The sequence below is a fragment of the Odocoileus virginianus genome, chromosome 1 (assembly GCF_023699985.2).
Source record: "Odocoileus virginianus isolate 20LAN1187 ecotype Illinois chromosome 1, Ovbor_1.2, whole genome shotgun sequence".
Classification (NCBI taxonomy): Eukaryota; Metazoa; Chordata; class Mammalia; order Artiodactyla; family Cervidae; genus Odocoileus; species Odocoileus virginianus.
The window spans coordinates 69865564-69892604 of record NC_069674.1 but is presented as its reverse complement, the minus strand read 5'-3'; the positions used below and the strand labels follow the sequence as shown (position 1 = coordinate 69892604).

The 27041-nt window shown below is 35.0% G+C and overlaps 1 protein-coding gene across 3 annotated transcripts in view; it reads right to left on the bottom strand.

Annotated features, from left to right (window-relative positions):
* Positions 1-27041, bottom strand: part of ORC5 (origin recognition complex subunit 5) — a 71217-nt gene that overhangs the window by 5632 nt on the left and 38544 nt on the right. For 2 of the 3 annotated variants that reach the window (XM_020906663.2, XM_070469590.1), the window contains exons 12-13: positions 26265-26375; positions 2360-2472 (exon numbers count right to left, since the gene is read on the bottom strand). In XM_020906663.2, coding sequence (XP_020762322.1) covers positions 2360-2472; positions 26265-26375 — 224 coding nt within the window. The remainder of the gene's footprint in view (positions 1-2359; positions 2473-26264; positions 26376-27041) is intronic. The other variant, XM_070469600.1, reaches the window with a different exon arrangement.

Sequence of the window (27041 nt, the reverse complement as noted above, 5' to 3'; positions counted from 1 at the left end):
TAATGCATGTGTTTCAGCGCTGCTCTCAATCCTTCCCACCCTCTGAGAAGGTTTGAGTAAGTTAGTGATTGACAAAGTTTCTGCTTTGCTCTTCATGGGCTTATACTGTAGGAAGAAAAATGAGTTCTAATTACTGAATGAATAATTTAATAAAATAATGCTAAGTCTCAGAAAATAAGGGGACCTGGATAAACTAACTGTGAACAGTGTGTGGGAGTGGGGTGGAGGGTGTGGACGATGGGAGGTCATGGTATGTTTGAGGATAGCATCTTCAAGAAATACGCATTTAAACTGAAATCTAAAGGTTATGGAGCAGTTAGTTGGATAGAGGAGGATTTGGAAAGTGTTGCATATGCAATGAATGGTGAATATGAAGAACTGAAAAAAAAAAAAAGCCCAAAGTGGTCAAAGTGTAAATACCTACAGGAGAAGACGTGTGTGATAGGTATGGCTGGGCACAAAGGCAGAGGCCAAGTCACTGGGACCTTGAAAATTATTCTAAACATTTTGGTTTTTTATCCTAAGAGTTACAGGAAATTATAGAAGAGTTTTAAGTAGAAGGGTGACATTAAATTTTTATAAGATCACTCTGGCAATAGTGTGGACAACAAATTATAAGAGAATAAGAGTAGACAGAAAACCAATTAAGAGGTTACCAGAGAAGAGAGAACAGTGGCTTGGTCTAGAGCATTAGCGGTACAAATGATAAAAGTGAATGAACTGAGATATATAGGACGGACTTGACAGGCTCAGAACGACTAATGCTTGGCTGCTGGGAGTGGGGGGCGGGGGGTGACAAATACCATCAGTGACTACCACGTCTTAGGCCTGCGCAACACGACAGACTGCAGTGATAATTACTGAACCAGGGGACACTGAAAGAAAGCTGCATCATTCCTTTTTTGTTGGCAAGCAGAAGAAGGGTGGGGGGGGGGGGTTCCTGAGTTCAGTTTTGGAAATATATTGATACAGGTGGGAAATATCCAAAATTCAAGAATACTAGAAAAAAGGTCTGGCCTCTAAAAACTGGGAGTAAGATTAGTACATAGATAGTTGTTGAAGTCAGGAGTAAAGTAAAAATAGTCTAGGGAAAAAAAATATGAAAAGAGCCAAGCCTCAAGGAACAACTCAATGTGAAGGTTAAGTGGATAGGATAAGCTGACAAATGAGCCTGAGAAGGAACAGCCAAGGAATAAAGATGAAAATCACAAGATTGGACTCATGGACTCTAGGAGAAGAGTTTTAAAAGAGAGAGAGTGGTCAATCCTGTTGGGTGCCACTGAGAATAGATAGTCTGAGGGCTGGGAAAGAGGCTGGGAAAAGGGCGGAGATGAATTCAGAGGGGAAGTGGAAGAGCCCATCTGACACAGGAGGCGGGACCCCAATCTACTGATAAAGGAAGACAGAAGATGCGCACAGACGCAGGTAGTGCAAGGAGTTCTCAACTCACAGGTTAACTTTGTTCTCTGAAGCAGTAAGTGCTGAACAAAGCGAATACAGATGTTAGGACTTGTGGTTTGAATACAGTCAAGAATCAGAACCTAGATCGAAAAGAAACCTGTAAACCACATATTCTACTGTTCAATACATGTGGTGGAATGGCTGGGAGTCTGGTAGAAGATAATCAGTTAGAAAAAGAGGGAAATAAGAGCCAGATTGTACAGGTCTCAAAGAAATTCAAATTTTTGCAAGAAAGTGGGAAGAAAATAACTATCCAGAAGTAGCAACAAGAAGAAAGGATAGCACTTAAAGAGCATAGAATCCTGAGGGATAGGAGTTTGAGAAAATAAGAGGCTGCTACCAGAGATAACTGGCTGGCTTCCCAGGTAGCTCAGTGGTAAAGAATTCACCTGCTAATGAAGGAGACACAGATTCAATCGCTGGGTTGGGAAGATCCCCTGGAGAAGGAAATGGCAACCCACTCCAGTATTCTTGCCTGGAAAATTCCATGCAGAGAAGAGCCTGGTGGGCTATATATATAGTCTGTGGTGTTGCAGAGTTGGACAGGACTTGGCAACTAAACACAAACATACATACACTACAGTACATACAAGTTGTCTGTAGTCAACTGCCCATTAAATCCTACCTCGCTACTACAGGACCATTATTCCAGTCTGTCTCAGACTCTCAGAATCTTGATTTTCGCCATATAACATGTTAACTAATTCTCCGAATTTGTCATTTGTAAATCTGATGAGAGGGTTCATTCTACAGTGAAATAGTCATTCTCGGCACTTAAATGATCTTCTCTTGCTTAAATGACTAATGACATTACATTAGGAAGAAGATTAATTTTTATATTTAGTATATCATTTACATAATTCAAGACATTTTACATTAACGATTATTCTATGCTTACCTAGCAATAGCTCTGATGAAGTCTAGAGACACTGTGCATTTGTATTTTGGTCCATCAAGCTGATCGTCATGGCCAACCAGGGTTAACAGCTGAAGGGTCACTAAAGAGGTAATCTAAAAATAAAAGTATTTTTATGAGAAAATGGTTTAACCAGATTGCATGATGTCCTTGTTTCTGAAACATTTTATAGTTACTTTGATAACAATATATAACAGAATTCACAAGAACATCTGCAAAGAATATGACTACTTTGAAATTTGTATACACAAATTTGTACATATGCTTAACTTCCTAGTTAATCAAACTAATGATCAACCTTTAAGGACTCCACTAGAGATAAATTTGTTTCAACTAACGACACACATATGACTGCTAACCTTTAAAAACTATAAACAAAGGACATTCCTTCTTTCCATAAAAATTTTATGAACTTTCTATCCAAATACCTCAGAATATCAAATCTGCACTCCCTTGAGAATCGAACAGTTAAAATGTGAAAGTGGGTCTTTTTCAGAGTTGAGTAGCTGGTTACATAAGAAATACATCCTTCAGATCTAGACTTCTCTTGCTTTTAAACTGATCCTCAGGGAGATTAACACTGGCAAAAGTGTATTTTGACAAGTCAAAAATCAAAATCCAAAATAATTTCATGTGCATAATGCCGACAGAAGTATTAAATGCTCTTAAATCCAAGAAATAGAGCTGACCCAAGAGCTGGAATTCTTTGAGTAGCCCATTTTCTTTTCCCAATTTTTTTTTTCTCATCTCCTATAGGCCAACAGAAAAAGAAGTCAGCGATGGCAAGGAGGAAGATCTTGGTGATCTGTAACTGCTGGTGACAGTATCTTTAATACCTAATCATATGCCTTAGGAATAAAAAAAATGTTCACTTAATCTGTGATCCATACCTTGAGATGCAGTAAACACTCTGAATGATAAAAACAGTAACAGTAGTAGTGATCTGCTTGGTACCAAGTACTCTATACACAGCATCTCATTTATGCCTCATGACCCTACAAGGTGGATGCTATTATACTTATTTTATAAATGATTCTTAGAGATGTTAAGCAACTTTCCTCAGACCCCAGAACTGACAGGTGGCTTAGTAAGAATTCAAACCTAGAGTTCATGCTCACTCTATTATACTACACATGCTATGTGTAGTATGCTCCCTATTACAATTTTAAAGGGGGAACTGTTATTTTATGCAGTGTTCAGTCAGCTGTCAATATTAACAATTTTTAAAAACTAACAGATATGTAGATACCACAGTATTATACAGAAAATACTATATTTAGCAAATACAAAGCATTTTTTCAATTAAAACTTTCAAGTTTTATATTTTCTTAACTTTAGATAGCTCTCACATAAACAATATGCAGAGGGATATTTATAGGCCAGTCTAACAACCTTTACCTTTAGGGTGGAATATATACTCTATTTCCTTTCACTGCAATGATATTCTAAAATTTTATTTCTACCACTGTGTCAACTTTTCTATTTTTTCTGTGTCTTTCTCATTCCTTTCTTGCCTTATATTGAACTGAATTTTACTATTTTTTCATTCTACTGTTTTACTCTACTATCCTGGAAATAGTTTTATACTCCAGTTTCCACTTTGATTTTTTTCTTTTGGCCCCAAGCTATTTTAGAATTCTTTAATTTCCAACTCATGAAGTTTCTCTAGCATTTTTGACTTTTAAGAGGGGAATATCACAGAACGCAGTCTGTATACTAGCAATTCTTTGAAATTTGATAAGAAAGCTGAATTCTCCAGAGTGAGAGAAGAGTACACAGGGACATGAAAGCCACTGTGGCAAAGAATGAAACTAACACAAGTGGTCACTCTTCCTACGCGGCCGGCCAGGTCCCTTCCCTCTTTGTTCTAAGAATGTCGAGCTGATGGCAACTGAGTACAAACCATGCCCACAAATGCGATCACCTATGATAGGCCAGCAAGGTGGAGTGAGACAAAAGTTTTCTCTCTTACTTATATACAAGTACGTATATCATAATAGTATCTTCCATTTTTGTCTCTTGGACTGCAAAGCCTAAAATATTTACTATGTAGGCCTCTTACTGGAAAAAGTTTGTCAAACTCTCTGCATTGAAAAATTGCTAGATGCAGATAATTTAGCAATGTAGAAATCAAAGTGTTCAGTGACTTATCCAAAGTGATAATGACTACATAATGGCAGAAACTTACTTGACTAGGATTTAGGTCTCCTAACTACAATTCTAAAACTTATGAAAAGAATGACTAAAATGTGATCATAGCTGAGAGAGCTAACTTCTAATAAGTTGTATTACAATCTTACCGGAATAAAGAATGTGTTAAAAGAATGAGGATGATCTGTGAAAAAGGGAGTGTTCAAGGGAACAGACACGTCAGCACGTCTCCAACAACAGGACTAAGGGCTCCCTGACCATTAAATCGGAAACCTTGTGTGTACCGTTTAAGTGTCTGCTCATTTTGGAGGTATAGTTATACAGTTGTCATTCTATTAATGATTTTCTTAATAGTATTTAAAAGGTACATATGATTAAAGTTGATGAACAGATAAAAAATGTTAAGTTACTCAACATTTTTATAAAAGAGCTCACATTTACCTAGTTTAAGAGTTAAATGAAACAAAAAAATTAAGTTGGTTGTTAAAAATGTATGAAATAGTATTGTGCCCATTAAATGAGGTCATCTGTAAAGCAACTTAACACAGTGCCTGAAACACAGTACTCAATAATATGAGCTACTATTTATATTACTATTATCTATTATCTATTACCTATTATTAGTATCTATTAGCACTTTTCAATCTCAAATTTAATGAATAGGTTTCTTTTCTAATAACCCATTAATTTACTTAAAACTCACTGTATTTTATTTGAAAATTGTTTCATATATTTCCTATAGCTTTCTGAATTATATGCCATGCTTAACTTATTTAGAAAATAAAAGATAAAACTACCTAAGATTAAAAACATCTGTATGGGCTTTCCTGGTAGTCTACTGGCTAAGAATCCACTTTGCAATGAAGGGGACACCAGTTCAATCTCTGGTCCAGGAAGACCCCACATACCACAGTACAGCTAAGCCTGTAAGCTGCAACCGCTGAGCCCACGCACAGCAACTGCTAAAGCCTGTGTGCCCTGGAGCCCAAGCTCCTCAACAAGAGAAGCCACCACAGTGAGCAGTCCACACACGGCAACTGGAGAGGAGCCCCAGCTGGCACAACTACAGAAAGCTCCCTGGCAGCAACAAAGGCCCACGGCAGCCAAAAATAAATGTTAAAAAGATGTATCTGTATGAGATTTTATAAAGATTCACAACAAACTATCAATTATGAGTGGAGAGAGGGAAGGTGGGGGCGAGACAAGAGTAGGGAATGAAAAAGTAAAACCTACTAGGAATAAAATAAATAAACTACAAGGATTATTGCACAGCATAAGAAATATAGCCAATTTTTTGTAAAAACTTTAAATGGAGAACAATCTAAAAAATATAAAATTGCCATGTTGTATACCTGAAACTAACATAACATTATGAATCAACTATATTTCAATTAAAAAAAAATACTTCCGAACAGATCAAGAAAAGTAATGGGCACATATATTAATCCCTTTGGAAAAAATGCTCAATGTGTCACTTTCACCAGGAAATGAAGTGGATAAAAAAATGAACTGACAAAAAAGCTGCATAAAAAATATAATTAAAAATTATATGGCACATTAAACCCAGATGTAGGGAAAATTAAGGAATATGTTGGTAGTTCTGAAAAAATGATACAGAATGCTAACTAAAGAGGCTAAAAAAAATAGAAAAGACAAAATGAGAAAATCTAACATACTTCTAATCAAATTTCTGGAAGGAAAAAGAGACCAAAAAAAGGGGCAGAAGTAATATCTGAAAAGATAATGGACGAAAATTCTTTCAAAAAGATGAAGAACACCAAATCATAGAACTGAAGAGCTAAATAAATTCAACAGGGAAAATAAAAAGAAATCAATACCTAGACATGCCACAGTGGAAGTACAGAATATCAAAGATAAAAAGCTCTTAAAAGTAGCTAGAAAAGGAAAATCAGATTATCTTTACAGGACTAGCAATTGAACTGACAACTGTCTTAAGAACAACAATGAAAGACATAAAATAGTGGAACTATATTTTGTAACATACTGAAGAAAATAATTGTTAACTCAGAAATGTATGCCCCCAAGAAACCAATCTCTTAAAACTGGGGATGAAATAAAAGGCATATTTCCAAACTAAAAACAATGGTGTGCCACCAAAATATTCCTACTCACTTAAAGAAATTCCTAAAATACACCTCCAGGGGAAAATAAAGGAATACAAGTTGGAAGGTCTGAAATTCAAGAAGGAATGAGGAAACCGGTAAATATGATGGTAAATCAATAAATTTTGCCTTGGATAAGTATAAATGTTATAATATTTAAAGCAACAACTAAGAGAACAGAAGTAAGGAAACCTGAATTATAAAAATCTAAAACTAAGAAAAAGAAACAAAAGGTAGGTAAGACAAATAGAAAGAATAAAACAAGATATCAACAAAATTACATTAGAAATTATATTAAAAGTTAGCTAAATGTTGCAAATAAAAGTCAAAGATTAAGTGACTGAAAAATAAATTCAACTATATACTCTTTAGAAGAGATACAACAAAATAGAAGAATATGGAAAGGTTAACAGTTAAAGGACAGAATGAGATACATGAAGCAAACTAAAACAACAAAGGTATATTAACACAGACAAAAGAGAATTAAAAAGAGATTTAAAGAAGGGCTCACTTAGTAATGACAAAATTCAGTCACAAAGCTCCCATCTCTCACAAGATGAGTGGTCTGAGACCCTTACTACGAAGGGGTGAGACACAAAATAAGATGGGCAATCAAGGAATAATAGGATCTTTGGGGGAAAGTGAGTACTGCTAAAAGTTAAGACAAACTCATTATCCTTTCCAGTTTAGAAACAGGTAGGAATAATAATGAGAAAGTAGGTCTGAAATTGCAATAAATGGGAGGCTATATAGAAGAGTTAATATTATCTCCTATGGCAAAATATCTTCATTAACTTCATTCCTTTCTATTTTTGTTTTTACAAGGGATTCATTTGCTAAAGTAGGTTAGTAATAGATATTTGAATCCCTTTTAAAATGTCTTTTAAACCCTTTAACATTTGAAATATTAATCTCCCTTTATTATTAAAATAAGTTTCTTTAGTACTTCTTTTTCCTTTAATATAGAAAACATTACTCACATTTTATTCTCCCACTGGCATTTCCTTATATTATTTGTTATAACTTCTACTTTTCTGTGATTCAAATACTCTCACATATTTAATTCAACTCTTTAATCCAAATTATAGGCTAAATTTACTCTCCCATTTTTCCATAAACACAAAATCTGTCTTTAGTTAAGTTAGAATTTCAAGAATATTTTCAGGTATCTCACTGTTTTATTACTTTTACTGTATTAGCTACAATTATCAAAGGCAATTACATTGGAACAGATAGTCCCTTGAATCAGTTCTACCAAGATTCCATGGATACATTAATCACAATAATTGTACAAAGCATACAATACCACTTTAAAATATAGCAGTCAAAAGGTATTTCCAAAATATTAGTAAGATGACTGCTCAATTTGGCAGGGGAACATGGATAGGGTCTGATATAGGAGATGCTAATACACACAAAAATCTAAAATGAAACAAATTATAATGTGATTTCTCACATTAAAAAAAACTAATTTCAGAGTCTTTTAATTCCTTGAACTTACCATATGAACAGAAACAACAGACAAATACATAACTTAGGAGAACATTACATAAATATTTACATATGTAAATACCAACAACTTAAAAGTACTTTGATAGTTTATGAAAATGATGCTAGAGTAAACTGAAAAAATTAAGTTGAAAGATTAAAGACTGATGCTGAAACTGAAGCTCCAATACTTTGGCCACCTGACGCGAATAGCCAACTCATTAGAAAATACCGATGCTAGGAAAGAGTGAAGGCAGGAAGAGAAGGGGACGACAGAGGACGAGATGGTTGGATGGCTCACTGACTCAAAGGACATGAGTCTGAGCAAGCTCTAGGAGGTGGTGAAGGAGAGGGAACCCTGATGTGCTGCAGTCCATGGGGTCAAAAGAGTTGGACACGACTGAGCAACTGAACAACCACATAGGGTCGACATTTTGAATCTCAAAGATATTAATTTATGCCTAGATGAAAAATTCTGGAAAAATATATGAAACTTTTGGAAAATTATTTCTATATGTGTATACTGTCACCCTACTTATTTAACTTATATGCAGAGTACATCATGAGAAATGCTGGGCTGGAGGAAGCACAAGCTGGAACAAGGTTGCCAGGAGAAATATCAATAACCTCAGATATGCAGATGACACCACCCTTATGACAGAAAGAGAAGAACTAAAGAGCCTCTTGATGAAAGTGAAAGAGGAGAGTGAAAAAGTTGGCTTAAAGCTCAACATTCAGAAGACTAAGATCATGGCATCTGGTCCCATCACTTCATGGCAAATAGATGGGGAAACAGTGGAAACAGTGGCTGACTTTATTTTTCTGGGCTCCAAAATCATTGCAGATGGTGACTGCAGCAATGAAATTAAAAGACGTTTACCCCTTGGAAGGAAAATATGAGACCAACCTAGACAGCATATGAAAAAGCAAGGACATTACTTTACCAATAAAGGTCCATCTAGTCAAGGCTGTGGTTTTTCCAGTGGTCATGTATGGATATGAGAGTTGGGGACTATAAAGAAAGCTGAGCGCCGAAGAACTGATGCTTTTGAACTGTGGTGCTGGAGAAGACTCTGGAGAGTCCCTTGGACTGCAAGGGGATCCAACCAGTCCATCCTGAAGGAGATAAGTCCTAGGTGTTCATTGGAAGGACTAATGAAGCTGAAACTCCAATACTTTGGCCACCTGATGAGAAGAGCTGACTCAATGGAAAAGACCCTGATGCTGGGAAAGATTGAGGGCAGGAGGAGAAGGGGCCGACAGAGGATGAGATAGTTGGATGGCATCATCGACTCAAAGGACATGGGTTTGGGTGAACTCCGGGAGTTGGAGATGGACAGGGAGGCCTGGTGTGCTGCGGTTCATGGGGTCACAGAGAGTCGGACACGACTGAGCAACTGAACTGAACTGAACAAGAATACCTAGCTTTCTCTCCATTACTGAATCTTTAATTTTATTTCCCACTGCATATCTATGAAACTCTTGAGGACTTGGTCTAGGTACTGCACATTCAAAGATGAATGAGTGAGTGAAAGTAGCTCAGTCATGTCCGACTCTTTGCGATTCCATGGACTGTAGCCCACCAGGCTCCTCTGTCCATGGAATTCTACAGGCAAGAATACTGGAATAGGTTGTAATTTCCTTTTCCAGGTCAAAGACAAATAGAATCATGGAAAATATTGATTTACTTCCTTTCCCAACATTAAGTGCTCATGACAAAATGATGATGTCCTGCTGTCTGCAGGCTGGCATTAATGTCTAAGTATTTTGATATAATCAACAGGAATATGGCAAAAGCCTGTAGACTAGTAAGGGTACTCAGGACCAGACTCAGTTTTGTATGTGAGCATGTGCAAACATAAGACAGAAGTGGGATCGGTCTTGCCCATCTGTTGCAGCAGCCAAGGATTTAGTAACACAGAAAATAGACACCCAAGAGCCATTACTGTTGTTAAGGCTCCAAATGAAGGAAGTGTTTTAGTTGCAACAAGTAAGGAGTATTTTGTAGTCGATAAAATTGATGTCTTAGAAGGATTTAATCTTTGTTGGGGCAAAGCTCTCTACATACTGGCAAAATATATTTTAATATTTTGAAATCCTTTTTAGCACTGTATAATTTACAGAAAACTTCTCATCCAACTGAGCTTTAAATAAACCTAGAACATGTTTCATAAAGAAATACTAACAACTAGCCAAGCCAGAAGAAAACACATTTTAAAAAAATATAGGAGGACTTCTGGACCAGATAACATGGCTTAGATTCATATTTACAGTTCTTTCCAGCTAAGCACAACTATAAACCATGGGAATAACCTTACCAAAGGACTCTGAAAGGCAGAAAGAGGAAGGCAGACTACTTCCAGGACTGGAGGAATAATGTAGATACAGGAAGTCCTATGACTGCAGCAACTGCACAAGGTGATGTAGGCTCAGCATCTAATGACCCCTAATCCAGAACAGAAAGCTACTCAGGCAGGCTTATTTCTCTCCAGGACTGACCAGGAGTCCACGCCAAAAGAATTGGCAACTCTAAGTTCTATATTTGGCAAAACTATCCCTCATGAATAAAGTGGAAATAAAGACATCCTCAAATGAGGTAAAACTAAAGAATCGGTAAGTAGCAGACCTATCTTTGGAAACATGCCTAAATGGAGTTTTTTAAACAAAAAGGAAATAATAAAAGAAGGAACCCTGAGCATGAAAAAGGAATAAAGAACAACAGAAAGAGAAGAAATATGGATAAAGCAGACTATCTCATGAGTTTTCTAACTCATATTTGATTAAAAACTGATTATCACCTGATCCTCAAAACAATATTTAAAAAGCAGGAGGTTAAAAGAACTTAGAAAGAAGTAAGGTTATCATATTTCATTGGAGGTAGTAAAACATTGATACCACTTATGAAATTAAATGTGCAATTACCATATTAACAGTAGCTGCATCTTTTGTGCATGTTCACAAAAAAACCTGTACATAAGCATTCATAGTAGTTTTACTTGTGACAGCCAAAAACTGGAAAGAACGCAGAGAGCCTTCAAAGGGTGAAGATTTAAACAAGCTATGTATTTCATATTATGGAATACAACTCAGCAGCAAAAAAAGAATGAACTATTGGTACATGCAACAATTTCGATGACTCTCAAAGGAATTTATGCCGAATGACAAAAGGCCAATCTCAAATGTTAAATACTGTATGAATTTGTTTATACAAATTTTTGAAACGACAAAATTTTGGAAGGTGGAGATTAGTGGTTTCCAGGGACTGGGGGAATAGGCAAGAGAGAGGTGAGTGTGGTTATAAAAGGAGGGGTCCTTGTGATTACAGAACTGGAATACTGACTATGGAGGGATACACAAACTTACACATACAATAAAATTTCAAATAACCAATATGCACAGACATACACAAAAATGAATAAATGGAAAAGTGGAAAATTTAATTAAGATCAGCAGATCACATCAATATCAATTTACTGGTTGTGAAACTGAGAAAAGGGCATACAGCAAGAAAGAGCCCTTTTTTTTTTTTACAACTGAACATAAATCCATAGCAACTCAAAATATTTTTATTTAAAAATTAACTACACTGATAAAATACACAAAATATAGATGGCTTTGAGAACTTATAAACTGCTAGAATGCATTTTGTCTCAAAATAACTTAAGAACCTATGAAGCAGATACTTAAATCTACTCACAGAAATAAAAATATTTGTGACCTTTATTTACAGGGATTTAAAAAAACTACTTGATAAAATACTGCTCAAAGTGGGCAAGTTTAAGAATATTAATTATTTCAATATTAATATGCCACTGGGGTGAGGTTATATGGGTTTTTAAGTTTATAGATTACAGATATTCCTATTTAAAGTTTGATAATTAGCTGCAACTTGTGGTTCAGCCACAAGAATTTGTAGCTGTTGGTTTCATGCTGTGAGCCCATAAAGACATCACAAAGTTGCTCCAAACCTGTGGCTAATACAACTTATCACTTACTCTAAAGCACAGGAGGATTATAGCAAAACTGCTATTATGTAAATCCCATCTTCAGTGTTCCAAATTTTCCCAAATTCTACTTTTTTATTTCTATTGTTTTAAATGGTGAAAATTTTGCTTTTGTTTGAGGTCTACAGAAAACAAATGCACTTTAAACAATAAATACTAAAGTGTTCCAATGTAAAAATTATTATGAAATAAAATTGAGAGCCAGCCCATCAGGACTGGAAATCTTGGGAGATCAATGCCTTGTTTCACAGATGTGAAAACAAGACATCATAAAAGGATGACACGCTTTATCAGCCCCTACTCAGTCACCCCAAACTAATTAATATGTTGGACATGTTTCAAATTAAAAATGCAAAAGTCCTAATGAAAAAGAATATAATGTATGTACCATGCAAGAGGTCTACTACAAAATATTTTAGAGTTGTAACAACACATTTTAAATTAGGTATGTAATCCGAAGAATAATTAATGTATTAAAAGTTGTTTAGCCAAAATAGTGCCTCACTTGGGGTATTTATTAATTTTAGAAGGTAGTCTGTCAAGACTATGACTGTAGTAAAGAGCCCAGTTCAGTGCTTTTATCTTTTCTTCTACTGCTCTTCAAAATTCCTGAGAATTACACATTATGTAATTGGCATTCACTCTTCTCAGGATCTGGCAGAGAATATGGACAAAACTTGAGAGAAGAGAAATAAGATGTATGGGAAACTACTTAATATTAGTGACCATGGGTAATTCATGGTAGAGGGATTGGAACTTGCTATTAAGTCCAGGCTCTATAGATTAGATATAGACATCAACAGATCTGCATCTACAGACTATAGATACAAGCAGTGTACTGGGCACTTTAACTCCTTTAGTCCTCAAAAGAGCCCAGCCATAAGTCAGGTACTATAAATAAAGCTTATTTCCAGAACAGGAAACAACTTCAGAGAGGTTAATAAATATTCAAGGTCACTGAGCTAATAGTAGTAAAAACTATACGGGATTTGAATACAACCTGAATTTTCAAAGCTTATATTCCTTACACTATTCCAAAAGGAGATGCAGAATATAGGGAAGACATCATTGTAAAAAGACTAAGGAAAGCTTTACAGAAGGCAACAATAAGGAAAAGTGAGTAGAATGACAACTCGGAAAGCATTCCACAATGAAGGGGGATACCTTGAGTCTGCTGAAGGTTAGAGACTTGGCAGCAAAGACACTGCAGATAAAAGAGGGAAAAATGCAAATGAAATTGTAATAAAAAAGATAAAGAAACATCTCAATACAGGCAAAAATTCTGCCCCAGGGATATAGGTAATAGCCTTAAGAATCAACAATCAATTATAGAACTGAAAAAAAAGAATCAACAATCAACAATCCTGTGAACAAAATTATCAAACATGAGAGGTCTGATGTCACCAAAGTAATATTAATGTGCCATTTATTAACCTAATGGTGTGTAATGGGCTTCTTAGGTGGCTCTGTAGTAAAGAATCTGCCTGCTTGCCAAGCAGGAGATGCGGGTTCAATCCCTGGGTCAGGAAGATCCCCTGGAGAAGGGAACGGCAACCCACTCTGGTATTCTTGCCAGGAGAATCCCATGGACAGAGGAACCTGGCAGGCTACAGTTCATGGGTTCGCAAAGAGCTGGACACAACTCAGTTGACTAAATAACAACAGATGATGGGCAAACCTTTCATAAATGAAAACTAAATATTATATTCCACATAAAATTATTGATTCTAAGGCCTAATTTTTAAAAGATAAATTAGGGTGGAGGAAAAAGCACAATTTCTGAAAATCTGAAATTATTAGACAACACTGGAAATGGTATCCCAAAGCAAAATTTGCTATAAAAAATTTCCTGTACATTTGTGGATTAAAGATAACCTACAAAAAAATGACTATAAATCATACAAAATATGCAACAATTGAATAAAAGTTAGGATTAAACATCAAAAATTTTTACTGATCTTGCCTGAAACACTTGAGAATCATTGTTTTCAAGAAATATTGAATTGCTTGAGTAAATTTATATTTCTGTGGGGAAATTATTACTCCCCTTCTTGGTTTCTATCCCCTATGAAGACGTATTTCTTTGCCAACAATTTTCAGATTTTACGGGAATATACACTGTTCTCCACAGCTGTTTTTGTTGTCTACTGTATCAAGCTCAAATTCAAATGAGTGAAATTCAATTGAATAAAAATTAGCCGAGAAAATGCATTTTTTTTCCAAAGTGAGGATTTAGATTCTGGACTAGAAGTACAGAATAAAGTTTAAAAAGAAAGCTGTACAAAAAGTCAGTCCCTTTACCTGTAAGTTTAAGGCATATTTTCACTGGTTTTTTTCCTCAAAATGTAAATTCTGGTTTTTAGTCATTGGCTTAAAAATAAACGAAACTAAATATCTGAAAATAAATACTCCTATAAAAAAAAAATAGTATTTCCTTAGCCTTTATACTCATATACCCATATACACACATATACATATATATGTAGCATACTGACACTAATTAAAGGATTTTACTTTAGTATAAAATAATGCACCTACCTAATTCAAAAGCCAAAGTTATTTTTCCTCCCTCTGACTAGCGCCTATGTCATGACTGAGGCATTCATAAAGAAAAATAAAAATCTCCTTAAACATAAGATGTTTTAAAATTTACATCTTTAACGGGGTTATACAATATTTGCTAAGTTAATCTTTGCTCTGTGTACTATCATGTTCTTTGTTCTCATCCATGTAGGAGATGAGCTGATTATTTATGTCTTAACAATAGGAGTTCATGTACCACAGGGAGGGTTTTTTCCCTTTAATCTGAGAGGCAGTCACTAACAAGCTTCAGCTGGAAGTACTTGATGTTAAAACAGTGTGAACCTGTTCCTGGGCTAATAAACTATGTTCTTTCTGCCAACAAAAGGAAATCAATTTACAACTGTAATTAAATTTTAACATGCTCATTATTTTTATACTTTCATAGGTTGGTATATATGTTAATTGATTTGTGAAACATCCTAACCTGCTTGTTTTGGAGAAGCTTTACAATCTGAAACATTAAATTATTTAAATTAAAAAACATGATATATATCGGTGTGTGAGTTCCACACAACCCAAAAAGAAACACATTTGATTTGATTTCAAGTAATGTGATAATTCATGAACATATGGCATATATCAAGAGTTCAACTGACATTTTTTACAAATAAAAAGTAGAGATGGTGAATGCTATAATGGAAGGGAGGGAAATATTTTCAAAGCTAATTCCACTTAAAATCACTTTGAATTTGTATTTTTTTTTTTAGGCAGGGAGTGGATTGTTACTCTTCAAAAACACTCAAATAAAAAGTGCCATGAATGTTTTTACTTAGAGGAACTAAAGATAGCATCTCTAATCTCTGGACCTTTGTAGTACATAAATGACTGCAAATCTTTAGTATCCAGAAGGCCTTAACTTCATGCTTACAAGAATGGGAAGTCATTCTTTCAATGAATGAATCCCATGTTCAAGGCACTGTGCAAAAGAGAAAAATAAAGACAAAGTTTATGCCCACAAAGAATTTAAGGTATCAGGGGAGACAATAATACAATGGCAATAACACACTATGACTGCTATGCTAGTGATATGTATAAATCCAATTACCCGACTTTAGAAAAGGTAGTGACTAATAAGTAGGAAAGGAGGCAAAATGTGAATTCATTAAGAAATGGCACTGTGGGGGATGTGGACCATAAGCATCAAAGAGAGCTCAACAGGGCTGGAGGACAGCACATGTAACAGCACAACAAGAGAAACGGGTGTGCTTTCAGAGAAGAAGGAGCTTACAGTGAATGGTGTACAAGGTGAATAAAAGTGGCTGAAAATACTGCCAGCCTGTGGAGGGCCTTACAAGAAATGTTATGGAATGTAGTCTTGGTTCCACAGATAATGCAACTCACTAAAAAACCACAAACATAAAAGCTTATTTACTTTTCAAAGATTTTTTTTCTGATGATTGTATGCAAAACAAATTTGAAGATGGCACTATCAGGAAGACCAGTTAGGACATTATTTAGGGAATAATTTGGCTTTGGATATATCAAGTGTTGATAAATATGGCACATTCAGGTATGACTGTGCTGTTGGCAATCTGGGTCCAGAGCTAGAGGAAAAGGACTAGAAATTCAGAACTCAAAAGTTAGCATACACGTAGCATTTGAAGCAAAGGGAATAAATTAGACAGTCCTAGGTAAAACTAGTTCCCTTTCTTATTCCTAACTGTTGGAAATTCAACTCTCCACCACTATTTAGAATGGCCAAAGTGAGGGAGCACCTTAGGTTCTAGAGGTGACTTGGGACTAAAGACCCTAGTTTCTCAAACGGACTTGGTGCAGCACAAGCTCATGAAAAATATCTACTAATAGGTAGATGAGGCCAATATCCTTCAAAGGACTCTGATCAGTTGTGAGCTGACAAGGAGTCAAGACAATTTTTCATTGGAAATCCCCTTAAGCATCAACATTTCTTTTAATCAACTTTTTACAGAGCATTTTATAGCACATATTTCCATAATGTAGATTTTTTTCAATCATTTAACTCCTAAACTGCTCTTATTAAAACTCCTGTCCTCATTAAAATAATCTAGTCATAAAGCTCTATCGAAGGTATGCATTTGCCTATACAGTCTCTATATTAATAGGTTTACTTGAATAGACATGTATAAGCCCATATTTGTATAAAATTTTGTCCGTTTTTAGCAAAACATTGAAAGTCACATAAAATTTATTGGTATTAAACACATTTCCCCCTAAAAAATGCGAATAAAGGGTATACATTTGGTATATTTATTAGAAAAGTAGTTATAAAATACTGCCTACAAAGAATAAGGTTCCAAGACAGTACTCTTTTTAACAGTTAAAAGCATAATTTATACAATTTTTCTATCCCTTAGGCAGTATTTTACATGTCACCCTTAAGCAATGGTTCCATTTTTCTGGAGTTCAGTAAAAATGCCTATTGCTGGGCTGATATATTCATAGAAGGCAAAGTGGTTACACTGAAGAAATTCAACACCAGATTTAGGGAAGGTAGGAGAAAAGTAGGTGTAAACACCATCCTTTTATAAATGAAAATAAGAAAGATTTTATCCCTGGGCAACATAGTAAAATATTCCTGTGCTTTTTATTATCCTTGGTAACACTACTAATACTTGGTAAAATCAGTATTCCTTAAAACAATAGAGCAGCTAGTGAAAACCAACCACAGTTCAACTTTACTCTTTCCAAATATGAAGCATCCCCAAACCGTTCTTAAAAAGTCTCCTGAAATCAGCACTTAGAGCAGAGCAGTCTGACAGGCAGAATGGTAACACATCTACACCAAGAGTATCAGGAGACTTCAGAATCTAATTTACCGCCCGGTGGAGACAGAGCTTCAAGATGGTAAGGCTCGTCACTGCTAGAGAAGAGCCTGCCTCGGTCAAACAGCACTCCTGCTGACCTATTCATCAACAAAGTAGGCATTAAGTAAGACTCTAGCACTATCTTTGGAATGGAATGCCTCACAATTTCAGTTGTGGCTAAGAAAAAAAATAGTAAGATTATTAGAAAATGCTACCATTCAGGATATTTTCTATGATTTACATAATTAACCTTAATGGCATCAAGCATTTCAGCTGTATATTATAGAGACACTAGAATGTTAGTACAAGTCAAATGAAACACAGAGAAATCACAAAGAACAGCTTTTCACATTTTCTAATACTCCAGTAACCAGGGAATTTGTTTTTAGTAAAACTGTCCCTTTTGTTCACCAACTTCATTTTCTATAAAAGTAATTCTCATACTTACATCATTTTATATGAATATCTTATATATCTAAATTGTAGGACATTACATTTTATATTTACCAAGTTCAAATTCTTATCTAACCAATATATGCAATGGATAGTATTTTATTATCTATGATTTCTGATGTTCTATGGTTAGCACTTGATAAATATAACTACTTTTTAAAAAATATAAGCCGAACAATTATAGTATTATATAATATACTAACTTTTAAGGTAAAAAGGTTTTATAAGTCTATGAGTTTGATTAAAGTGATTTTGGTTAAAAATCTACAAATATAGCTTGAAATATTGCATATAAAGAAGTAACATAATGAGCATAACGTTTAATCACAAAGTATTTGAAATACAGCCATGTAACTTGAAGAAACGCCACTTAGTTTATAATATGCTATGCACAACAGAGTATTTATTGTCCCTAATTTAACGAGTTTCAACTTTTAAGAGATAGGTATGACATAGGTATCAAACAATCATGCTGCATATCACTAAGTTCAAGGACTGTTAGAAGGAAACATTCAACAAATAGGTTTGCTATTTAACTTGGAAGAAGATATTTAAAGATCTGTATTATGAAACAGCAGGGACTACTGAAGTGAAAAAAATCCTGTTTTAATATATTTGTTCGGGGAAACACACTGACTGAAACCACCTATCCTCGCCAGGCACCATATAACTATTTGCCCGAGTTATTTGAGGACAGGAGGTTCTGGTAAGGAACACGCAACTATCAACCGGAGAGTTCGGGAAAGGTCAAAAGGAGATACCACGCGTCCTACCACCTCCCAGATTTATTCTTGCTGGCATCCACCTTGGCTGACCAATGTGTGCACCAACAGGAAAGACCCTGAGTCAGAAAGACTGACCAAAGACAGCCAGGAAACTAATCTCATTTATCATAAAACAAGAAACTGAGCATGTGGCAGAGCAGTTCTCCTGGGTTCCCTTACTCTACTGCTCTCTGCCTGGGTGCCCCTTCCCAATAGTCTCTTGCTTTGTCATTTGTCAGCATGTGTGTCTCCTTGGACAATTCATTTCCGAGTGTTAGGTGTTAGACAAGAGCCTCCTTTCAAGGCCTGGAGGGATCCCCATTCCTGCAACATACTCGCTTTAAGTATCAGTTCCTTCAGTATGAATGCCCTCCCAGTAAAAATACATAAACACCATTAACTCTGATATAATTTGGCAGTTGCACACGATACTAATGAATGGCAGAGGAAGCCACAGGCTGATTATAAGGTCCTTGAGGGCAAGCACCGCATTTGCTTGACTTCTGTCATCTCTTTATATAACACAGAGTGTGAAACATAATAAGCCCTTCAAAAAATATCTGTTAAATAAAATTTTAAGCAGAGAAAGAAAATTTTAATTTCAACTAGTGAAAAAAGATCAAATATTGACTTTGAAATTTGAATTAAATTATATCTAAACATTTTTAATCAAATAAATATGGTCAAAATCCCATCACTGAAATGAAAAATTATATATGTTCTATACATCTACCTATAATTGAAGAAAAATGCCAAACATTGGTTTTTGGTTGAATAAATAAATGCAACCTTACCTACAATTATTAGCAAAAAAAAGTCCTACAGTTATGGTAAATTAGAGATGAAGCACCTGCTTCAAAAACTCTCCATACATAAAATAATTAAATCATTTTGCTTTCTGATTAATGATAAATTCATTTCAAATTTACCAAAATAGCTTAAATATGTCCTATATCAATAAACCAGAATGTAAATGAGCAAAATACAGATGGTTAATAACTAAATGCTACCACAATTAATGCAATACTTGTGGGAAAAAATCAAGCTGATTTACAACTAAACCTAAGTCCAAACATGACATTGTACAAGAGGCAGTGATCAAGACCATCCCCAAGAAAAAGAAATGCAAAAAGGCAAAATGGTTGTCTGAGAAGGCCTGACAAATAGCTGAGAAAAGAAAAACGCAAAAGGCAAAGGAGAGATGGAGAGATATTCCCATCTGAATGCAGAGTTTCAAAGAATAGCAAGGAGAGATAAGAAACCCTTCCTCAGTGACCAAAGCAAAGAAATAGAGGAAAACAATAGAATGGAAAAGACTAGCAATCTCTTCAAGAAAATTAAGAGATATCAAGAGCATATTTCATGCAAAGATGGGCTCAATAAAGGACAGAAGTGGTATGGACCTAACAGAAACAGAAGATATTAAGGAAAGGTGGCAAGAATACACAGAAGAACTATACAAAAAAGATCTTCATGACCCAGATAATCATGATGGTGTGATCACTCACACCTGGAACACAAAGTCAAGTGGGCCTTAGAAAGCATCACTATGAACAAAGCTAGTGGAGGTGATGGAATTCCAGTTGAGCTATTTCAAATCCTAAAAGATGGTGCTGTGAAAATGCTGCACTCAGTATGTCAGCAAATTTAGAAAAGTCAGCAGTGGCCACAGAACTGGAAAAGGTCAGTTTTTATTCCAATCCCAAAGGCAATGCCAAAGAATGCTCAAACTACTGCATGACTGCACTCATTTCACACGCTAGCAAAGTAATGCTCAAAATTCTCCAACCCAGGCTTCAACAGTACATGAACCGTGAATTTTCATATTTTCAAGCTGGATTTAGAAAAGGCAGAGGAAACAGATTAAATTGTCAACGGCCATTGGATCACAGAAAAAGCAAGAGAGTTCCAGAAAAACATCAACTTCTGCTTTACAGACTACGCCAAAGCCTTTGACTGTGTGGATCACAAGAAACTGGAAAATTCTTCGAGAGATGGGAATTCCACACCACCTACCTGCCTCTTGAGAAATCTACATGCAGGTCAAGAAGCAACAGTTAGAACTGGACATGGAACAACAGACTAGTTCCAAATAGGAAAAGGAGTACGTCAAGACTGTATATTGTCACCCTGCTTATTTAACTTATATGCAGAGTACATCATGAGAAATGCTGGACTGGATGAAGCACATGATGGAATCAAGATTGCTGGGAGAAATATCAATAACCTCAGATATGCAGATGACACCACCCTTATGGCAGAAAGCAACAAGAAATTAAAGAGCCTGTTAATGAAAGTGAAAGAGGAGAGTGGGAAAGTTGGCTTAAAACTCAACATTCAAAAAACTAAGATCCTGGCATCTGGTCCCATCACTTCATGGCAAATAGATAGGGAAACAGTGAAAGCCTTTATTTTTTTGGGCTCCAAAGTCACTGCAGATGGTGACTGCAGCCATGAAATTTAAAGACACTTGCTCCTTAGAAAAAAAGCTATGACCAACCTAGACAGCATAAGCAGACACGTTACTTTGCCAACAAAGATCCATCTAGTCAAAGCTATGGTTTTTCCAGCAGTCATGTATGGATGTGAGAGCTGGACTATAAAGAAAGCTGAGCGCCCAAGAACTGATGCTTTTGAAATGTGTTGTTGAAGAAGACTCTTGAGAGTCCTTGGATAGCAAGGAGATCCAACCAGTCCATCCTAAAGGGAATTAGTCCTGAATATCCATCGGAAGGACTGATGCTGAAGCTGAAACTTCAATACTATGGCCATCTGATGTGAAGAACTGACTCATTGGAAAAGACCCTGCTGCTGGGAAAGACTGAAGACAGGAGGAGAAGGGGACGACAGAGGATGAGATGGTTGGATGGCATCCCCCACTCAATGGACATGAGTTTGAGTGAGCTCCAGGAGTTGGTGATGGACCAACAGCCTGGTGTGCTACAGTCCATGGGTTGCAAAGAGTTGGACAGGACTGAGTGACTGAACTGAACTGATAAGTGCAAAAGTATTCCAATATACAGTAACATGTGAGTTCAAAAGAAAATAGAAATGGAAATGCATATTTTTGAAAAAATATACTACGCATTACTACACTTGGCTCCAAAATGCTCCTTATTTATACTCTGTGAAATGAAAATAAATTTATAAGGATATTTTAACTTAAAATTTTTCTTAGTAAACTATGTATAACTAAACAAAAATTATGCTTTTATCTTCCAGTTATTTCTAGAAATTAATTCACAGTGCACTGTTCCTTATAATTAATTAAAGAAACAAGTTATTATTTTAAAACTCCCAAACTGCAGAAATTACAGTAACTACGTTCAAAAGTAATTTTTCAAAATGCTAACTGATTAAATAAGATCAATAATAATGTGATATAAGTATATGTGTAATTGAATGTCCCTAATTTTTTAAAGATAATTTTCCTTTTAATTTAGTTTTAGAAACCTGTATCAATAATTTCAGAAATAAATTCTTCAGCAATTCTATCCTCTGGGAAAAGATAAAGTGATATGGCTTAATATTTTATTTTATTTTTTTTATATGGCTTAATATTTTAAAGTAAGTGATATATCTGACAATCTTAAAGAACCATACTTTTACTGCTTTCACCTAACTGTAAGATTATGGAGGGAGTGGGCAAGGTTGAATAAGAGAAGACACAGAAATATCAAAACAGTGAAATAAATCATTCAAGCTTCCAAACAAATTTTCATTTTTTTCTTCAAGATTAAAAAAAAGACAAAAGATTTAAAAAGATAAATTAAAAGCATAACCTAAAATAATTACTACAAAACAAATCCTTAAAACAGTTATAGGCAGACAAAATGAATAGAAAAATAATATTTTACTATCTCATACAGACATATGATAATCAATAAAAAGCAATTTAGTTTTCAGTAGAAAATATTCATGCAACACAATTCCTTACCATTTTTATTTACATTTTAATGAAAGAGTATAAGTGTGACTGTGCTCATGTAATAGTAAATATCTTCAGGATTTTTTTTCTTCAAATAAACCAATGTATCAAATTAACAAACAGCTCTCTCTAAATATCAAAGACAATATTAACAAGTAAAAACTAGATTTTCCTGCTCATCTTACAGCTACAATGCAACAATACTGCCATCTAGTGTTCATATCAAATAAGTACTTCCAATACAAATGTCCTAGTTTTGTTTTGCACTTAAAAGTTAAAGACAAATTGTCATTCCTATGGGCAAACAGTATAGTTTTGATGGATAAGTAAAAGGAGGAAAAAGAAGTCAGTGAGAGAAAATGGGGAGGAAAAAAATACAAGGTACATGGGAGACGTACCTTTCTTTTGGATGCAATTTCTGCCACATTTTGTTCTTAAAGACAGTATTTTTTAATTTTCTTATTCTATTGACCGAACAAAAGTAAACATAAACTTCCTAGAATTAGTTATACAGTCACCCTTCAACATCCTGGGGATTGGTTCCAGGACACCACTGGCCAGCTCTCCATACCAAAACCTGAGGATGCGCAAGTACCATATTTAAAAGAGCATAGTGTTTGTGTATAACCTAGTTACATCCTCCCACACACTTTAAACCTTTTTGAGGTTATCTTTAGTACCTATTACAATGTAAATGATATTAAATAGTTGTAAATGCTATGTAAATAGTTGCCAGTAAAGCAAATTCAAGTTTTGCTTTTGGGAATTTTCTAGATTCCGACCCCCCCCCAACCCGAGTATTTTCAATCTGTGGTTGGCTGACACTATGGATGCAGAACCTACGGATATCTATTCCTTTGTACCATCTCCTCCAACCTTTGTATCCCAAATGGAATCACTGAGATCAAGTCCTAAATGATTTTTCATCAAATAAACATAAATTCATTTAAAGCAATGTTTTAAATATACAAAATTTATCATTTTGATAACTGCTAACTAGAAGAGATAAAGAATGAAAAGGCTGAGGTCGTTAAAGTTGAAAAGAATTTTGCTTCATTAAAACACAAAGATAGATTTTGTGCTAAATTGCTTAAGTACAACATTATAGACATTACTGAAAACAAAGACCGGTGACATTGTTCATCTATAAAAGTCTCAGAGTAGCTAATAGATCCCTAAATCAGCAGCCTATCATTGTTTTGATTGTCCATCCCTATAAACCTACATCTGCTGCTAGGAAATGCTCTACCAATGTTAGGTAAACGTGTAAGGTGTGACGTGTGGTAGTGGCAGTATTACTTACTACGATGTCACAACTAAAATTACTACTACATCACAACTAAAATCACAACTAAAATAGCTGTAATTTTAGTAGTGGGGCTACTATATAATCCCACTTATTTTCAACTCATCGGGTGTGACACTTCACAAATGTGTGTCTTACAGGCCACATTTCTCTAGTGTAATGGTTATCACGTTCGCCTCACACAAGTGTGTCTTGTTTTTTTCTCCTAGTCCCACACTTTGGTCATATTGTCCTCCCTCTTAAAAGTTCTATAAATCCTATTCATTGGATATAAGGCGTCAGCTAATTCTATTATTATTTTTCCTTTTTTATTTACCCATTTTTGTACAACAAACACATATCATTTATATAAATTAGAAATAGCAGTATTAAAAAAAAAAATCCTCCTCATGAGCCTAGCTCCATTTTTTGCCTTTACTGTGAGGCCTTCAAGTTCTCTCCTCTTGTCCAATCCAGAAGTGACCTCTTTTGACTGTAAACGTTGCAGCAGTACCATCTAACATTCACTCACGGCCTTACAATACTACTTTTATGTACATGTTTTTTTATCCCCCTAAAATATAAGGTCTCTGAAAGAAAGAAACTACCATTTATCATCCTTATATGTGTCTCCCACAAAAGTAATTTTGGGGCACCTACGAAGTATTAATAATCATACATGATGCAAACATCTTTCTGCTCTGTTTAGAAGCACTGTACTTCACTTCTCTAGGCTTTAATTCTTGAAGATTTACTCACTTAGTCATAATGAGAAAGTCATTTCACCTCTTGAGGCTAAATTTCTTACAATAAAGATCATCAAGTATTATATGTAGAAAGCTATTAATAAAATGTACAATTTGACTAAAAACTAATTTCAGACAAAGCATTTATATGTATAATCAACATATATATCATAAAAAATTCCTGTAATACATATTAAAACTGAATTAGATTTTTAAAATTATCAACATTAGGGCAACCATACACCTACCCATCTGGCTATTTATATAACTTAAACCAAAAATGTAATAAATGTATATATAATTTTCTATAAAGCTGACTGACATAAAAATTATCAGTGTGCTGAGCACAGTGAGAATATATACCTATTTTTGGTCACCAGACTTCTTTAAATGAAGCATTAAAGGTTACCATCATGCATTAGATTATAAAATCTAACATCTATTCACGAGCCATATTTATATGCAGTAAATTGAAATGTAAATGCTGTTATTTACATGTTTTCAACCTAAAAACATATACATAAAACAAAATGCTAACTGAAACCTCTGAGGTGACACTGCTTTTCCATAAATACTAGTGCCATCATTTTGTCTTTTCTCCTATCCATTCACACCATGTGCTAAGTATTGTTTTTCTGAACCATTTAAGAGATCTACTGTGACTATGTATTTTTTTAAATTATTTTATTTATTTTTGGCTGTGCTGGGTCTTTGCTGCCGTGCGGGCTTTTCTCTAGATACACCAACTGGGGGCTACTCTACAGTTACAGCGTGCAGGCTTCGCATTACAGCGGCTTCTCTGATTGCAGAGCATGGCCCTACGGTGCAGGCTTCAGCAGCTGCAGTTCATGGGCTCAGCAGCTGCGGCTCCCAGGCTCCAGAGCACAGGCTCAATAGCTGTGGCATGCGCGCTTAGTTGTTCCGGAGCATAAAGGGTCTATCCGGACCAGGGACTGAACCTGTTTCCTGCATTGGCAGGTGGATTCTTTACCACTGAGCCACAGGAGAGGTCTGTGACTATATTTTCAATTAATAGGTTTTTATTCAACGTTATTAAAAAAAAAAAGAAGCTTAACTACTTTATACACGTCATGTTTCCTATTTTTATGCTACTGCTGCCATCTAGTGAAAAGTTTGAGAACTTAATCATTTTGGAAACTATCACTTTTCATAAAAATGCATATTGTCAACTTGCAAAGTATACATATGATGAATAAGACTATTATAGATCATTTTCTTAAAAATACATTTCTTAAACTTGTTCATTACATTTCTATTATAATCAACAATCGAAGTCATTTTTTAATCAGCAAGATAATCATTATTAAATTTATTAAAAAAAAAGCCTAGAAACAGCAAGCTGTTTCTGTCATCAGTTATACCTTAAGTATGTGTAAATTCAATGATACCCTCAAAGACTGTATATTTTGAATTTCAATTACTTACCAAGGACATTGTTCATTTTATAGTAGTAAGATATGCAGACCAAATATCTAAATGTCTGGAACTCTACTGACACACTACCTGAAGAATTCCATAAAGATAAAGAAAATATATAACAGCCTATCATTAAGCTTACCTGGGAGAAGATATTTGCTGTTGGAGCAACTCTGCTGTCCACAATACTATATAATATTGCTAATAATCTGTCTAATGGAAATGGTTTTGGTCCGAGGAGATGATTGCTTGTCTGTAAGAAAAAAGAACATGGATTTCCTCTTACAGCAGAAGACTTGCTTTCTGTATTATAAATTCCCAATAACAACATAATTTTACTGTACACAGTTCCCCACGGAGGCTAAGAAATCTAACTGGCAGTCTCCAAGTTAAAATTTTACCTTGCATGATAATGATTTATTTTTCAACGCTGTCTTCAAGATGTTCTGACTTAGCATCAACAAACATTAAAGAATTCACAAGTCATCCAGTGTAGTTCCAAACATCACCCCTATTTTGCTGCTGTAACCAGATATTAAGTGATTTAGCCAAGTCATTTGTCAAGACAATCAAAAGTAGGGTCTAGGCCCTAACCCCTAGACTATAATTTACTACTAACTCCTCACCACTCCTCTTTTGCCACTTCCTGAAAAATGTATTTGTTCAACATTAACTGTTCTAAAAAGATGAGTTGTAGTAAATACAAGCTTAGAAAATGAATGCAGTGTTTCATAGGATGTGAATAAGCTATCAGTTTGAAACAATGTAAAATTTATTAAAAAATTTTAAGACTGTAAAATGTGCATACTTGTTTACAGAGTCAATAGTACAATTATTTCTTACTGGAAAACTGCAGTGCTCAAGAGTCTATAGATAATTAGATTAGATTAGATAATTCTATCAGATAATTTTAGTAGCT